The 17,432-nt window shown below is 48.8% G+C and overlaps 1 protein-coding gene across 11 annotated transcripts in view; it reads left to right on the top strand.

Moving 5' to 3' along the window:
• APBB2 (amyloid beta (A4) precursor protein-binding, family B, member 2) overlaps positions 1-17,432 on the top strand; it is a 261,166-nt gene that overhangs the window by 233,323 nt on the left and 10,411 nt on the right. For 6 of the 11 annotated variants that reach the window (XM_014548705.1, XM_014548709.1, XM_014548706.1 and 3 more), the window contains 4 exons: positions 7,572-7,577; positions 14,399-14,513; positions 16,319-16,406; positions 17,311-17,394. In XM_014548705.1, coding sequence (XP_014404191.1) covers positions 7,572-7,577; positions 14,399-14,513; positions 16,319-16,406; positions 17,311-17,394 — 293 coding nt within the window. The remainder of the gene's footprint in view (positions 1-7,571; positions 7,578-14,398; positions 14,514-16,318; positions 16,407-17,310; positions 17,395-17,432) is intronic. The other 5 variants (XM_005877464.2, XM_005877467.2, XM_005877472.2 and 2 more) reach the window with 3 other exon arrangements.

Below are 17,432 nucleotides of genomic sequence, written 5' to 3'. Positions count from 1 at the left end.
AGGGGGTCCTCTTGTGCAGCTCTCCCAACTTCTCTGCCTCAGCCTGCATGGGAATGCATTGTCTGGGTTCTTTTCCCTAAATGATACACAAAGGTTTATTTCTCTTTGGGTACAATTATTAAGAAAATTATCTAGGGAGTCAGTAAATCTTGATAGAAATCAGTATACAGGGGGAATTTATATATTGATTTCCTTAGAAGCAGAGCGCCGTTTTTCATTTAGACAGATGTTCTGAAGAAGGAATCTAGTTAGGGGCTCTGGAAACAAGATGGTTGTTCCTGCTGGAGATGATCAGAGTATAGATTTGCTTGGCTTTCAAATAGTCACAAGAGATTAATCTTTTCAGAACTCGCCTCCTGCCCATTCAGATGAAATATATGTTTTATTAACATTGTTTCAGATGACATGAAAATGGAATATGAGCTAACGTCATTTTTAAAGTGATGTCTGTGATAAATAGTAACGGGAGAAAAAAGTCCAGCCAACTCCCTTTTATTCACGGCATCGTTCCCTTAGGTTCTTACCAACCTGATCAGGTATAAGGAGGAAAGTCCTTCATTTACCCTTTTTAGTTATTTATTCAGTCGTTCAAAAATACCTATTGACTACCTACTATGCGCCAGGTAGTGGTGATTAAACAACACCATGGGGATCATCAACCAATGGTCATTGGCACCAATTCAGTGCCAAACAGAAATCCCCAATTTGGGGTGCAGTGAAGAAGGAAACTTTATTCAGTGCAAAACAGCTCAGTTATGCTACAGCATAGCTGTGAGGCCAGCCCCAGGGCTAGACTGCTTTGGCCTGGGTGAGACATCTTCGGTGTTTCAGCTCAGCCAGGACAACACAGTCTTCAGTCTCCCATGGGGAAAGTGAACTCCCCAAGCCAGAGGGGAGCTGGCCTATATAAGCACAAGTCCCTGCCCCTTGTCCAGGGGTGGGCAAACTTTTTGACTAGAGGGCCACAATGGGTTCTTAAACTGGACCGGAGGGCCGGAACAAAAGCATGGATGGAGTGTTTGTGTGAACTAATATAAATTCAAAGTAAACATCATTACATAAAAGGGTACGGTCTTTTTTTTTTTTTTAGTTTTATTCATTTCAAACGGGCCGGATCCGGCCCACGGCTGCTAGTCATACAAATGAGTACTCCAAATCCTCACAGTTTGATTGACCCAAAAGGCACTTTCCTGATTGGTCAGAATGGAGATGCTCTGATTGGTTGGTGCTGCACAGCTCCAATTGAATGGGAAAAGCCTCAGTACTATTGGTTGAAATAGGACTCCAGGAACTTCTCTATAAGGGCTGACTCCGATGGCAGGCTGTTCAGGGCAGGCTTTTCCTGAAGTACAGTTTGTGTGAGAGGCCCCTGTGTAGAAATGGCTGCTAGGCTTTGTGTTTTTTGTTTTCTTTTAATTTGAGTGCAGTTAACCACCACAAGCCCTTCTTAGTAGGTGTCTTCTTTATTGAGGTTCATAGGGAGAAGGAAGGAAGGACAGACAATAAACCAACAAGCAGGGTAGCTTTAGATGGCTGTGAGTGTCGGCAGTGACTGGGTGGTCCAGGAGGTGGGGGGGGGAGGAGTCCTCCATGGAAGACATGAGGAAGTGTTATCCAGGCAGCAGGAACAGAGAGCACGATGGCTCTAGGGCAGAGACAGGCCTGTGTACCAGTTGGAGAACAGAAGGATCCAGGTGTGGCTGGAGCCCAGCGGGCATCGGAGAAGCAGGAAGTGAAGTTAGAGAGATGGATGGGGAGTTTGAGCTGGATCATAATCAGGGGAGCAACAGGGTAAGAGGCTGCTGTGCAAAGGATGAAACCCTCAGTCTTTGCCCCAGTTATTCAGACCAAACATAGCACTTGATTTTTGTCACCAGGTCCAGCAGTGATGGAACCAAAAATCCAGTCAGGAGAGAGACACAAGCAGAGGCCACCTCTCCTCATCCAAAGGTGGGGTTCTGAGGAGCCCATTAATTGAGAGGGGGGCGGGCTTGGGTGCCAGGTGCCCCAAAGACAAAGGAGAGGAGACTGGCCGGGCAGATCTGTGTTCCACTTATGGATCCACCACTTTCTAGCAGTGGTGGTTCGAGCAAGTTAATTTCAATTCCCTGGATTTTCGATTCCTTGTTTATAGAATGAGCATCATGAAATGCTTCCTCTGCAGGGTCCTTGTGTGGCGTGGCCATATAATGTACACTCAAGACAGCCTGGCTGGTAGCAATCAGTCATCCTAGTGTTGATGTCTCTTTTTGTTTAGGTTTGTTGAGTTTGCAGAGTGTCAGTGTTATCAAAATCAAAGGGGTTGGTGCTTGGGGTGTTCTACTAAAAAACTAGACGTGGTTGTGTGATTGTTAGGTAGTTTTATTTACTTGCAACAAGTAAAGGAGACAGGGGACTCGTGTCCACAGTCCTTTCTCCCCCTGGAGGGAGGCTTAGCCATTGCTTATGTACACGGTTTGGTTAATTGCATGTTGATTTCTTCTTTGCAGCTGGCTGCACTTATCCATTTGCAGTTCTGGTTGCAGTTCAGGTCAAGCTCATCCACTTGCAGCTGCCCCTGCAAAAATATGGTACTACATTTTCACATTGAGCAATAATAGCGTTTAGTAAGAACCGCCCAGACCTTGAGACCCTTGTCCTATCAAACATCCTCTATAATAAAGGGCCAATATGCAAATTGTCCCCACGGGCAGGAGTTCAACCAACCCGGAGTTAGGTGTGCACTGACCATCAGGGGGCGGCGTAGAACATGGTGGGGGTCGGCGGCATTGGCAGCGGGTGGCAGTGGAGGTGCTGCTGGCCCCAATGGACCCCAACGAGAGCGGGAAGGTGGCAGGATGGTGAAGCAGATGAGCAGGCAGTGCCAGGCCAAGGCAGGTGCGAGCAGGGCCCTATCACCCCGCTGGTGGCCCCACAGCTCAGCCCTGGTCACCAGCCTGGCCGAGGGACCCTACCCATGCATGAATTTCGTGCACTGGGCCTCTGGTCAGTAATAATGTTATCTGGATGGACATTTACAGAATTTAAATGAAGGCCAAGTGCCTTGGCTTTTTGTGTCATCTACATTAGTGTGCCTTCTGTCTGCACAAAGAAATGGGATTGGCCATATCATGATAGCCCTAAATCCTCTTAAAAATTTAGGAAAATTTAGGAACTGGTTTAAGAATGTGCATTGCCCACAGAAAGCCCTCCACTGTGGCTGGGTACAGGGAGTTGAAGATAATTCATCCTCAGGCTCACCGTGGTTTTAACCAGGAGTCTTGTTTGTACCTTGCCCGTGGTCTTTGCCCTCGTGGCACTTCGTGCATGGAATCCACAATCCACGTTCCCCGAGTGAAGAGCTGTCATTTTCCCTCTCTGTATCAAAGCCTGTAAATATTCACACCTTGTCAGAGAGGAGCCTCCTTGGTATCAAGTAGTGTTTGCTTTTGTTTTACCATCTCAACTTTCAGGAAGGAATCCAGCCCATGGTTTTATAATTTAGGTATAATTTACATAGTTTTATCTTTTGATTATGCCCTAAATTTTATACCATGAAATTGTAACATCCTGTGAGTTATTTCTCACTTGAGAACTAAATGTAAGTCATGCTTGTATTCTTTTGCTCAGATATTCAGATAAGTGAGATTGCTTTGTTTTTTAACTGTAATACAAAACAGATGAGAGCAGACACTTGTTCATTTGTGCTCTCTTGAAAGATGGATTTTTAAAAAATATTCACTTCCTGTTGCCTCTCAAATATGTTTTTTTTTTCCCCCTCATTAGTAAGCTGACTGGTAACTATTGTGTCTTCTCTCCAGTGGCATGAGAAAGCCCTTTGTTTAGAAGGATGTGCCTTGCATTTCAATAACCTTGCACCACTTCAGTTCCTCAGCTTCACAACCAGTCCCGTTGAAGCTGTAATTCCTCTTCCAGGTACAGGCTGTACCGTGCTGGGGCTGAGCAGGGAGGTGGGAAGAAAGGGGCACACTTGGTCAGAGATGGTGTTTTTTGCTGCAGCCACGGGGTCCTGGGAGGGACAGAACCTTTTCCCTGAGCTGAATTTTCTTGTAACTCACCACACACCAGATGGCAAATTTGCATAAAAGCCGCATTCAGTTCAGGTCAGAGGACTTTGTCCTGCAGGGGGTGGATACTAAAGGGGTCTGTGAGCGAGTTTCAGGGATTATTGAACCTCGGCCCCACCCACCTAAGAGTGGGCATGAAACTGTGGGTCAGCGCACATTTCTTTCTGGAGCATTTTTTTATCAGATTCCAAAAGGTTCCAGGATCCAAAACAGGTTAGGAAGGAACCTTCCTGTAGGCATACCTCCCTCTTCACCCCCTAGTTGGTTACCACACGGGTTAGCACGCACATCAGGTGCACATTGCACACCGTCAGGCTGTGCGAGCCTCATGCAGATTAAAGAGTAATCCTCACAGCACTCTTAGGAGTGGAGTACCAGTGTTATTCCCATTTTACAGATGAGGACACTGAGGAACACAGAGGCTAAGGGCCTCGACCAAGGGCGAATAGCTAATCAATGTCAGGGACAAAAGACACAAACATTTGAAGCTGGGGGGCTAGGAGGGCGGGAATGAACAGGTTCGGGTTCAGCAGTTGGCTTGGGAGTTTTCATGACAATTTTATAGTTTTAACTTCGATGTCACATGGAGGATGCTGGCCTGTGCTGGTACTCTAAGACCCCCGGTGATGAAAGACAAGCATCCAAAAGTAGCCCGAAGCAGAGAGTTCTGGGAAAATGGAGGGAGAAGTACACTGGCGGGTCTGCTTTCCGGGCTCAGTGTGGAAGGTAGACGGTTGTGTGGTTGTGTGCTGCATGAGAAGTAGGTGGCCGTGCCGGGGGTTAGGAAATGTCTTCCAAAAAGCCAGCACAGACGTCGTCATTCTGGTGTGCTATTTATTTGGAGGAATTTCCTACTCATTTGGATGCCCAGTTACACATGCCAAGTAGTTCTGTTATGTCAGGCTTATTTTAATGAAAACAATGCCAATTACTCCCACATTCATTTTCCCAAGAAACAGCCACTGAGAGCATGCTGATCAGGCAGCCCTGGCTGTGCGGCTGGTGTGGAATTAATTCTGGGGTTTAATTCTTCCCACTGGTATCTCGTACAGTGAGAAGGGAGTGAGCTTGCGCCTGGCTAAATATAGCCTTCTCCACTCTCAGGATGTGTGTCTCGGGCAGAAGCCCGGCTTGGGGCTGATGTTTTATCCCCAGCAAATTTATAAGGTGTCACATCGGTTGGAGCCGCTGCCACTGTGACTCTCCTGCTTTTTTTTAAAGGACATTTCAGAGATCATTGTAAAGTCCCTGTTTATGGCTGGTTTTCACTTCAGCACTTAACTCAAGCAGTGTCTATCACCCCCAACACAATTAGCCTTGTTAAAAGTTTGTAGTGTCGTTTTTTTCCACGTTCAGCCCTAATGGGAAAAACACAGCGGCTACATATCAATGTATTTCCTTAAGTGAATGCTAGTAATGGGTCTGATTTAAATAACCGAGGCTCCAATAATAATTATACGCAAAGAAGCATGTTGTATTCTTAGGTCTCTAGATTTAAGGTTATCGAGCAGTGTTTTTTGCCATTCACTGGGCATAAGCTTTTTATGCAGAGGAAAAAAGTTAAGAACAGTTGGGTACATGTCAAAATCTAGTCAAGGAAATGCTACCTGCGCATTCTTTGTAGTGAGAGTCAAGCAGTTCACAGGTCTGTTTCTGATAAAAATCTGAGCACTGTGTTCCTTGACCATCTCATCGGAGATGAGAAACCCAGGAGGGTGAGCTTCTCATGTCTACTCAACATTAGATTCGAATACAGGTCTTTGGATCCTTTGCTGATGATCTGATTGCCTCCAAAGACTAACTTTGGTAGTGGGTCCAAGGCAGAGCAGAGGGACATGAGCGGGAGGTGACTTCCCCGCATCCCATGGTTGGTGGTACCCAGCAAATCCAAGAAGCGGGCGACAAATCCCTCCTCCAGCTCACAGTCTGGGTGCTGTGTTGTTCTAGACTTATTACTGTGCATGTATCAGAACACACACTCGAACTTGGTTGCTTTTCATATGAGACCGGATATCTGTGACGTCGATTGTTTGCTGTGCCGCGCCAGCACGGCCATGGGTGAACCTGAGAGGGGGCGGTGAAGGATTGAGAAAAGACAGACAAGAGAATGAAAGCTGGGTCTGAGTGGGACGCTGCCCTCTCTGATGGAGATTCAGCACCACGGACTACAAACTGTGTCTTTATTTTATAGCCAGATTCCACGAGGCAAAGTAAGGGCGTGGTCAAGATGTTTACAACATTCTCATGGGTTTCGATCCTACTCAATTACATGCACCTGAACTCTATCAAGCCCACATCACTCAGGCACGTGGGGTCACATGTTCGGACCATAGGTTCAAGCTTACAACTATAGCTGTTGCCTATAATTGGGCTGGGAGGGCTCTGCCCTCCAAGCTGGGACTTGCACGTGGCAATGAGAGGACTGTGGCCTCTCATTAGTCCGAGGCTTGAACCTGTCCAAACTCTGTAGCCACTCTCCACAGTTTGCCTGTTTGGTTTCTCCTCTTAGTGCGCAGTGGTGTTACCCTGTCAGGATGTGCAGCTCTGCCCTTCCACGTAATGACTGTGGCTCCCTGTCCGGTGAGCTTGCATTTCACATCACGCGTTTAGCTTTCACATCTGCAGGGTCCCGCTCGCTGCTCCGTGACCCTGGCCACAGGGCACCTGAAAAGGCGGGTTTCTTCCTTGTCTCCATGTGACCGGCGCCCCCGCCTCTGCTGTCCAGTTGCTCTATGTTTAATGCACACATGTGACCGACGTGGGGCTCCGTTCTCTCACGCTTTCAGTGGCTGTGACAAGAGCAGAAGGGGATGGTGAGCACTCAGTCAGGAGTTTAAGTGGCTCAGGGCGGCTCTGGGGATGGAACTTGAAGTGCTTGGCCGCAGACCTCCAATTGCTCTCGGCATTTCTCTGCTTCCCTGGCTCATCTTTGAGTCCTCATCCTTTCAGCTTTCACTTACCGGCCCTCCCCCTCCCCACCTCTGCTCTGACCTGCTCTGTCTCCGCCCCCCTGTCCTGTGGCCCTCTCACGAGGCACTTCAGTGCAAGTCCCTAGATTATAACGTTGCAGCTCTGTTAATAGAATGTCAGGCGTGTTGGTAAAACAGGTACGGCCGTTTCCTTGTCATGGTTCCCATACAGTTTTTATTGGGAGCAGGTGGAGCTGGAAAACGGGGCTACGTGCCCTGCCTGTGTTTACTGCAAACAGTTTCCTGTATTTGACTGGGATATTTTAAGCTCGATTACCTCCCCCGGCTGATATGTTGCCTGTAAACTCAGCTGGTTCTCTTGGCTTCATGGTAACATGGCTCAAAATACACACTTCGGTGTAAGAGTTCAGCTAAAATAAGCGCCGAAAGGTTATTAATTGCAGCAGAGTTGGGGAATAAGATGGGATGGCAGTGCTCCGAGCTGCTGTCCACGGGGTGGTTTTATCTGCTGGATGCTGTGTGAATGCTAACGTGCTGTTTTCTGCTCTGTTCCCTCATGCCTTCCCGGATGCAGAGAGAGGTAACCATTGATTTTCGCTTCTCCCCCTTCCTGGTGCCTTCGTGTCTGGCAAAGCTCACTTGCTGTCTCCATGCCACATGCCACCGTCACCGTCCTTGTCTTTGAGAGGCAGAACTTTATTTTGTTTAACGTTTTATCATCATCATTGTCGTGTGTTGTAGCTTTAAAACAAAGTGTTGAATTGCATCTGGGTCCCTAATCCTCTGTTGTCTCTGGCCCTGTTTGGGGAAGGTGATGGGCAGCTGAATGAGGAACTTGGTCTCACCAGCGCACTAGCAGGGAAGTGACAGGAATATTTAGGTTATGTGCCATGCTGTGTACGGAGGCTTCTCCCACTTCTTGGAGAAGTAAAATTAGGACTTGCTTACGCTACATATTCTCCAGTTTTATCGGTGAGGTTTGGCTCCAGGCAAATAGCCAGAAGGACTGGCTCCATTTCCATCTCGATTCTGGGCCCGCGTATGTGGAATTCCGAGCAACCTGTGGAAAGCATGTAACTCTGGCGTGAAAGGCATTGACACTTGGGTCTGTGCGTCTCCGGGGCTCTGAATGTCAGCCTGCCCATCGGGCCGAGGGGAGGCTTTAAGCTCCTCCATCCCATAGCTCTGTCACTTAATAAAAGCTCCCTTTTCCCCACACTTTTTGCTTTTCACTTACAGTTTACACTCAGTATTATTTGTATTAGTTTCAGGTGTACCGCACGGTGGTCAGACAACCATATACTTTACAGAGTGCTCCCCCCTGGTATTTTCAGTGCCCACTGGGTACCATACGTAGTTACTAGTGTTATCGACTATACTCCCTATGCTGTACTCTACACCCTGTGACTGTCTTATAACTGCCGATTCGTACCTTCTTAAACCCTTCACCTCTCTCCATGTTTTAAAATATATTTTTTAATTGATTTCAGAGAGGAAGGGAGAGGGAGAGACAGAAGCATCGATGGTGAGGGAGAATCATTGACTGGCTGCCTCCCACACGCCCCCCACTGGGGATCGAGCCCGAAACCCGCGCATGTGCCCTGACCAGGAATCAAACCGTGACCTCCTGGTTCATAGGTCGATGCTGAACCACTGAGCAGTACCGGCCGGGGACCTCTCTCCATTTTTGATAAAAGGAGAAAGTTTTGAAATTTTTCTCCTTGAAGGAATGATCATGGTTACTGCTTGGCAAAGTAAGGAGACACAGGCCATCGCTTTAGAGTGGGTCTCTGAGCCACCTGGCTGGGCTGAGCCGGCTGCACTGAGGCCACTGTCCTCGCTGAGGAGGAGCTGCTGTCTGTGCTCAGCGGTGAGGAGGGAGCGGGAAATGGCAGAGACTGGGTGGGGACACTCCCAGGACCAGCCTTCCAGAGGGGATGGTAAAGAGAACTTGTGAGCCTGACCTTTGGAGGTAGTGGAAGGTTCTGGAAGGTGAGGGATGGACATTTGGATGCGAACCCCCTCATCTAAAGTAATAAGTCCTGTGTGAGCCAATGGTGAGGCTGTTTTCAGCTGTTTGCTAGTTCCTACCCTCGGGTCTTTTCACTGGGAAGCAGTTGCTCTGAATATTAACAGCAGGACTGCTTTAGAGACGGCTACCAATTCTGGTCCGCCCACGCCACCTGGACTATTTGCAGGTGGTAGAATTTCAGATCTGCTGCTTACACAGCCTGTGTGGTCTCAGGGAGGTGCCTGGCAAGGGACTCCCTGTGGAGAATGGGTTTACCCAGGTGATAAGTTCCTGGGGGACACCTTTTAGAATTTACTAAGTCAGCATCTTAAGCTTGCAAGGAAGGAACAAGAACGTTGAGTTTACCAAGCTAGAGCCTGAGCTTTGTGATGCTCACGTGTGGTGCATATGCCACGGGGTAAAATTAGAAAACAAAGTCGTGTGTGTGTGTGTGTGTGTGTGTGTGAGAGAGAGAGAGAGAGAGGGAGGGAGGGAGAGAAACCTTCTGGATTGGCATCTAGGAAGATGACATTTCTCACTCCCTTTCTCCCTCGTCCCTCCTCCCACCCTCAAAACAAGCTTTTCAGAGCACAGTCAGAATATAAGAGCAGGCAGCCTTGAAACAGGACTCCTCCCCACAGGCCCTGTGCAGGTGGAGCAAAGAGGAGAGAAGGCCTTTATCACAGAGGGCTAGAAATGGGATGCTTGGACCACATCTCTTTGTTGCTGTTTTGTCCTTATTTGCAGGTGGGGCCCACCCTCTACAGTAGTAACAACTGTGGTTTACAGAAAGATAGGCTGGGAGGAAAGGGCCTTTACATACAATTCAGCGAGTCTTAACATAGTTATTATGCATGCAAATGGTCATTAAAACATCCCTCGTGGGTTAGGAGGAAGTACTTTAGAGTAGGCTTTTTCTTGTACTTGTTTTACCACATTTATAATGATACTAGAGGCCCGGTGCACAACATTCATGCACTGGGGGGGAGGGTCCCTCAGCCCGGCCTGCACCCTCTCGCAGTCCGGGACCCCTTGTGGGGTGTCCAACTGCCAGCTTAGGCCCACTCCCCACACCAGCAGTCGGACATCCCTGGAGGGGTCCTTAGCACTGCGGGAGCCGCTGCGCTCGCCAGTGTGAGCCCAGCTTCTGGCTGAGCGGTGCTCCCCCTGTGGGAGCACGCTGACCACCAGGGAGCAGCTCCTGCATTGAGCGTCTGTCCCCTGGTGGTCAGTGCGCGTCATAGTGACCGGTCTTTCCGTGGTTCAGTCAATTTGCATATTAGCCTTTTATTATATAGGATTGCTCAGGTCAAATACCATTATTCGAACGCCTGTCACTTGCCAGCCTTCACAAGTTCCTGGCTTCAAACATAATGTGTATTTGACCTGAGCAAATTTGGATTCTGGGGAGGACTGTATCAAATTGTGGAGATGTGGTAAAGGATCCCAACCGAGGAGGTTTGGGGACAGACAGAGTGGGAGGGAGCCTAATAGAAAAGAAAGGGGTGCGACTGCCAGACAGGTCCGGGCTGCGTGTTACCGCGCTTCCCCAGGAAGCAGAGCTCGATCCCACAAGCAAAAGTTGCAGGGAGGCGAGTTTCAGCTCATTATTTAGGGAAAAAATACTCTGGTTCCCTAGAAATGTTCCAGCAATGGGAGACGGGCTGGTTGATTAAGTGAGATTTCACAGGCACCGCCTGTCCAGACTGCTGTAGACGGGACTTCGAAATGTTAGTCTAGGTGACCAGTGAGAAGTCGGTAGATGCCTCCTGAAGTCCTTTTGAAGAAGATAAAAACGTAGCAAATTCTATTTACGTAAGAACGTGATGGATCTGGAAGTTTGCATCACAGCGAATCGGAGCCAGAGAGGGCCCTTGGAAATTGTGTTTTTCATGATTTTTTGGCGTATCCCTCTTACTTAGTGATGAGATTAGACTCTGTGCCCAAGGTTCTAGACCTCAGTGGAACCGGTAATAAAATAAGACTAGAATTTGGGTGGCCTGACTCCCGAGTCATTGCCCTCCAGTTGTTCTGCACTGTCTCTGAGAGGACAGACACAGCTGAGACCTGCACGGCAACCACAGCTCCTATCCTTTGTGGTACAGAATCTAATTACCGTAATACGCATTTGGACACAAGCAAGGGCCAGCAGGCCAGGCAGGCTTCTGGGCTGGGCTGCACAGAGTGGAGCAGCAGTGGGCTCCAGGCCGTGCAGGAGGCCAGTGGTCAGCAGGCAAGGGAGATGCCAGGAGTGGACACGAGGCCCACGCTCTGGAGCAGACGGGAAAGCTGCTCAGTTGAAGGAAAGATGTTGGCAGAGTTGGTGGGACAGATCTGGGGAGTCCTGAAATCCAGACAAGATTGTTAGACTTCCTGTGGGTGACCATAGGGCTTTGAAGAGATTTTGCCTCATAACAATGGGGCTGACTGTGGAATTTTGAAAGAAAGGGAGTGGTAGGTGGTGAGACATTGTGTGTGTGACTTTAGGGTAAGTCTCGGGAGGAAGAGCAGCCAGAGAAAGGGGCCAAAAATGGCTTCCCTTGAGCATGGGCTTCAGAAGTGATGCCTCCTCTCACCTCATGTTTACATAAAACGTTGCCTTGATGGTGGGTGAGACTAGGATATAAAGGCCTCTGGACCACAGCCTGGAGGAAGGCTGCTCAGACCCAGCCCTCAGCCGCTGCCACAGGACCCGCTCCTGCCTCTGACCGGTGGGTGCCCCAGGCCTGTGCTTCAGGAAGGGCGGGCACTCGGGTCCAATTGTAGCCAGGCCTCGACTGGGTATTGGGGATGAATAAGGCACAAGTCATCTTCAGGGAGCTGCATGGGATTGTGGGAAGACAAACTCATAAAGAAACATGTATGGCACCAAGTACATTGTATGGGGAGCCGTGGCAGCACCGGGCAGGGTACCCACCCGGCCTCAGCTGACCCCTAAACCTCGACAAGGGGCATGGAGACAGCACGGACAAAGGCAGGGAGGCGAGAGCCTGCTCATGCCTGCGTGGTGGGGGGCAGGCGAGGAAAGGGGGGTCCAGGGCATTTCATGGGGCTGGGTGAGGAAGTCAGGAAGGCCTCCTGGTTCTAGCATGGAGGACACCAGCCGAGAGAGAAGGTAGGGAGGTCAGACGTGGACGAGTTCAAGTGCCTGCGCACAGTCAGGCAAAGGTGCCCCTGACCTGGAGCCGGGTTCGGGGAGTCCCACTGAGGGGCTGCCTGGGTTGTGGCAAGGCCTGGGGAGCAGGCTTTCCCGCTAGGCCTTCACGGTGGCCAGGTGCCCCAGAGCACCCATCCCCATGCCTTTCCAAGGAAGCAGAGGGTGTCTTGGGGAAAGTATCAATCACAGTCTATGAGGAGACAGCCAGTTCTTGCATGAATAGAAATCATTAAAAATAAATTCATCTGTGATTATATATGCAGACATTATCCTGGCTTAGCAACAAATGCAAAGAAATCATCGTGATCCGTTACCAGGCGGGTACATCTCAGCATTCATTTTTCATAAACACTTTGATCTTTAAACCACTAACGGTGAGACATTGAGTTATATGACGTGGTTCTTTTGAAGCCAGGTAACGTCACAGTAATTACCCTTTTCATCAGCAAAATAGACACCTAAGCCAGCCCCGGCTGCATGCTCACCACAGGCGGGCGGGGTCTGAGCTCACCCTGTGGTCGCCCTGAGCGCTGGAGTAGGAGTCGTGCTTGACAGAACCGGGTGCCTGGGGCAGGATCCAGTCTGTGGGGTCTCTGTGCTCCAGCGCCCCCTGCGGCTGCCCGTCAGCTTCCGCCAGCAGCTGGGCCCCCCCCCCCCCGCCTCTGTGCACATGTTGACACATCAGAGCCTATTGTTTGCTTCTGCTGCCCACTGTTTGTCACAGTATCACTCATGCAAATCGTGTTCTTCTCAAGCCTGTTTTCTGTGTGTAATCATATTTGTTTCTCTAGATAGAAGGTTTCTATAAAATTCCCCTTTCATTATGGGTTGTTAGGGATTCCAAGGCTGCCGCCAACCTGGTGTGGGGAACACTGTACAGGTGTTCCTCGTTTTATCACACCTCGTTTTATTGCATTTAGCAGACACTACATTTGTTTACAAATTGAAGGTTTGTGCAACCCCACGTCAAGTGAGTCTTTTGGTGCCATTTTCCCAACAGGCTCAGATGAAGGTTAGCGTTTCCAGCAATAAAGCATTTTCAGTGAGGACATGCACATTATTTCTGTACATAGAGTGCTATTGCACACTTAATAGACTACTGTTCCGTGTAAACATAACTTTTATAAACACTGGGGAGCCAAACATGACATGTGACTCACTACATTACCGTGGTCTGGCTCCGAACATGCAGTATCTCCAAGGTAAGCCTGAAACATCACCGGAGGTAAAAATGACAAAACCGAAGCTGTCCTACCTCGGGCACATCATGAGAGGGCAGGGTCTTTGGAAAAGACAATCATGCTGGGAAAATAGAAGGCAGCAGGGAAAGAGGAAGACCAAGTAGGAGATGGAGTGACTCCATGAAAGAAGCCATAGCCTGAGTCTGCAGGAGCTGAGCAGGGCTGCTGAGCACAGGACACTGTGGACATAACTCAGTCACAGGGCCGCCGGGAGTCAGAGCTGCTCAACGGCACGTAACACACACATGCCTGTAGTTCTATTCCTCAGAAATGAATTTCTAATACCCATAAAGCCGTTCCTCTGTTTTAGGTAGCTGTTGCTTTTTTTTTTAACCATTGCATACTGTTTACCACTGACCCACGGGCCACTAGCTCAGTTAGCGTTCTCCGCCAGAATGTGTTGGTCGCGATTCCTTTTGTAACGTCCTGATGAACTTTGTTTGTACAGAGATTTCGCTTACGTACATGCTGGGAAAATAGAAGGCAGCAGGGAAAGAGGAAGACCAAGTAGGAGATGGAGTGACTCCATGAAAGAAGCCATAGCCTGAGTCTGCAGGAGCTGAGCAGGGCTGCTGAGCACAGGACACTGTGGACATAACTCAGTCACAGGGCCGCCGGGAGTCAGAGCTGCTCAACGGCACGTAACACACACATGCCTGTAGTTCTATTCCTCAGAAATGAATTTCTAATACCCATAAAGCCGTTCCTCTGTTTTAGGTAGCTGTTGCTTTGACATCACTCAGTCACAGGGCCGCCGGGAGTCAGAGCCGCTCAACGGCACGTAACACACACATGCCTGTAGTTCTGTTCCTCAGAAATGAATTTCTAATATCCAAAAGCTGTTCCTCTGTTTTAGGTAGCTGTTGCATTTTTTTAACCATTGCATACTGTTTACCACTGACCCACGGGCCACTAGCTCAGTTAGCGTTCTCCGCCAGACTGTGTTGGTCAAGATTCCTTTTGTAACATCCTGATGAACTTTGTTTGTACAGAGATTTTGCTTACGTGGCAAGAGACAAAGATACAAGAATTTTGAAATGTCATGTATTTCGATGTGACACACCAGCAAAAGCCATCGCCACAAGTCTCCACGAGATCTGTTCCAAGGTAAGGTGGGTCGGGGTGCAGTGGCTCATCCCTCTCTCCTCACTGCTGAGCAGGGAGAGGGGTGTAGGGGTAGGAGGGTGGGTCCGTTGACTGCACATTGAGCTGCTGCCCCAGGCACAGAGCTCTGGGGAGGCAGTGGCTTCTGTTGCACCTGGAGTGAAAGCTTGGGCTGGGAATGCAGATGTGAGTTGCTTTGGGGATCATTGAAGGGGGTGCTTCCTTCCTTCAGACCCACAGCACTATGAACGAGTAAAAGTGATGACACTCCTAACAGAAAAGAGACCATTTGGAAGACGGCTGACAGGTTTAGACAGTTTGAGAACAGCGACAGCAGCTCATATTTCTGAGTGCTTACATTTAATCCTCAGAACTGACATAACATTATTATTAGGGACATGAATATTATCATCCCCGTGTACACTGGAGGAGAAGACACAAGGGGTCAGGTGACTTGCTCAAGGTCACATGGCTAGTCAGTGGCAGAGGCGGGATTTAAACCCACATGCAGTAGTCTCTCCCCTTACCCACGGTTTCATGTTCTGCGGTTTCAGTCACCCACAGTCAACCTCAATCTGCAAATATTAAATGGAAAACTCCAGAAACAAACAATTCATACGTTTTAACTTGTGCATCGTTCTGAGTAGCGTAATGAAATCTCGTGCCATCCTGCTCCATCCGACCCACAACATGAATCATCCCTTGTCCAGCATATCCATGCTGTATATTCCACCTGCTCATTAGTCACTCAGTTGTCCTGTTATCAGGCCAGCTATCTCAGTATCACAGCAACATAACATTATTATTAGGGACATGAATATTATCATCCCCGTGTACACTGGAGGAGAAGAGACACAAGGGGTCAGGGGACTTGCTCAAGGTCACACAGCTAGTCAGTGGTGGAGATGGGATTTAAACCCACATTCAGTAGTCTCTCCCCTTACCCACGGTTTCCTGTTCTGCGGTTTCAGTCACCCACAGTCAACCTCAATCTGCAAATATTAAATGGAAAACTCCAGAAACAAACAATTCATACGTTTTAACTTGTGCATCGTTCTGAGTAGCGTAATGAAATCTCGTGCCATCCTGCTCCATCCGACCCACAACATGAATCATCCCTTGTCCAGCATATCCATGCTGTATATTCCACCTGCTCATTAGTCACTCAGTCCTGTTATCGGGCCAGCTATCTCAGTATCACAGCGCTAGTGTTCCAGTAACCTTTATTTTATTTACTAATGACCCCAAAGCCATTCACATAACTTCTATCAACGTATGTTGTTTTGGTTGTTCTATTTTATTATTGTTGTTGTTAATCTCTTACCGTGCCTAATTTATTGTGGGTATGTATGAAGAGAGGGAAAACAAAGCATTTACAGGGTTCAGAACTATCCACCGTTTCAGGCAGGCACTGGGGCTTGGCATGGATCCCCGTGGATAAGGGGGCACTATGTGCTTTGTCCCCAGAGCCCTGAAAACGGTACCTGAGAGTCATCGCCCAGAAGCAATGGGGGACGCCTGCTGCGCTGTCCCTGACCACAGTGGGCCAGCAGGTCCCCACAGGCCAGGAATGTGTGGGTTGTGTTAGTAACGATGGGGGTGAATGGAAGAACAAATTTCAACTGATTAGGAGACTGTTACTGTGAGGGATAGTTACTCACCTCGTATCCCTAGGAAAAACGGCACAGTTCTCAGAATAGGCAGCTGGTTTAACTCCAAAGTACAATCTGCTCAGGCACCTGACTGGCTCCAGTCGCTGAAGGCGGGCTCTGTAACCACAAGCCCACACTGTGATTTCTCTTCTTCAGATTATGGCCGAACGGAAGAATGCCAAAGCCCTGGCCTGCAGTTCCTTACAGGAAAGAACCAATGTGAATCTCGACGTTCCCTTGCAAGGTAGGTTGGCGCTACCTGCTCTCTTCACGGTGGCGCCCTCCATCCTACTCAGGAACCGAAGGGTCTTGGATAGTCCGCTGGTGCTTCTCGTCTCCTTAAAACATGCTCACATCCACCAGCACATGCTGAGCGGGCCCTCGGCCCTCCCCACGGCTCAGAGTTGATTTGTGTCAATGGGATTAGGCATAAAGGGCCAAGATGAGTTTTGTTGAACAAGATTAACAAATATTATCCTTAGTGGTTTTCTAACTCATCTACAGCCTGGGTAAGGACTAGCTAGCTAAAAAATATGTGGGTTGATATTTTGGGGGTTCTGTTTAGTTATTTTCCCTGATTGCCCCCTTTGTGATTAAACTTTCTCTGGGCGTGAACCACACCCAACATAGAGGACATTAGAAGCTGTTCTTTAGCACACATCAGAGAGACAGTGACAGCTTTAACACATAGATTCCAGGTCCTGCTTTTCTTTCTTTTTTTTTTTTTTATCAGAGGGGAGGGAGAGGGAGAGAGATAGAAACATCAATGATGAGAGAGAACCATTGATTGACTGCCTCCTGCACACCCCACATTGGGGATCGAGCCCATAACCTGGGCATGTGCCCTGACCGGGAATCAAACAGTGACCTCCTTCCTGGTTCATAGGTCGATCGATGCTCAACCACTGAGCCACGCCAGCCGGGCTAGATCCTGCTTTCACATGTGTCTCTGCCTGGGAAATGAAAGTTGAATGGGATTTTGATTGACGGAGCCCCAGCGTCTCTGTTCTTACAGAACAAGGGCCTCATTTACCTCCAGAAACAGGACAGTGTGGCACAGGGCGTGCGTTCCAGATGACACAGTGATGGCTGTTCCTGTGTGTGTGTTGGAACCACAGAGAAAGATGTGTTGCTTTTGTTCCCTGCAGTAGATTTTCCAACACCAAAGACTGAGCTGGTGCAGAAGTTCCACGTGCAGTACTTGGGCATGTTACCTGTGGACAAGCCAGTCGGTACGTGAAGCATGTTCGTCTTTCCTCCTGCAGGTGTG

Source organism: Myotis brandtii, unplaced genomic scaffold (assembly GCF_000412655.1).
Source record: "Myotis brandtii unplaced genomic scaffold, ASM41265v1 scaffold520, whole genome shotgun sequence".
Lineage (NCBI taxonomy): Eukaryota > Metazoa > Chordata > Mammalia > Chiroptera > Vespertilionidae > Myotis > Myotis brandtii.
This window is presented reverse-complemented; position numbering and strand designations above follow the sequence as displayed.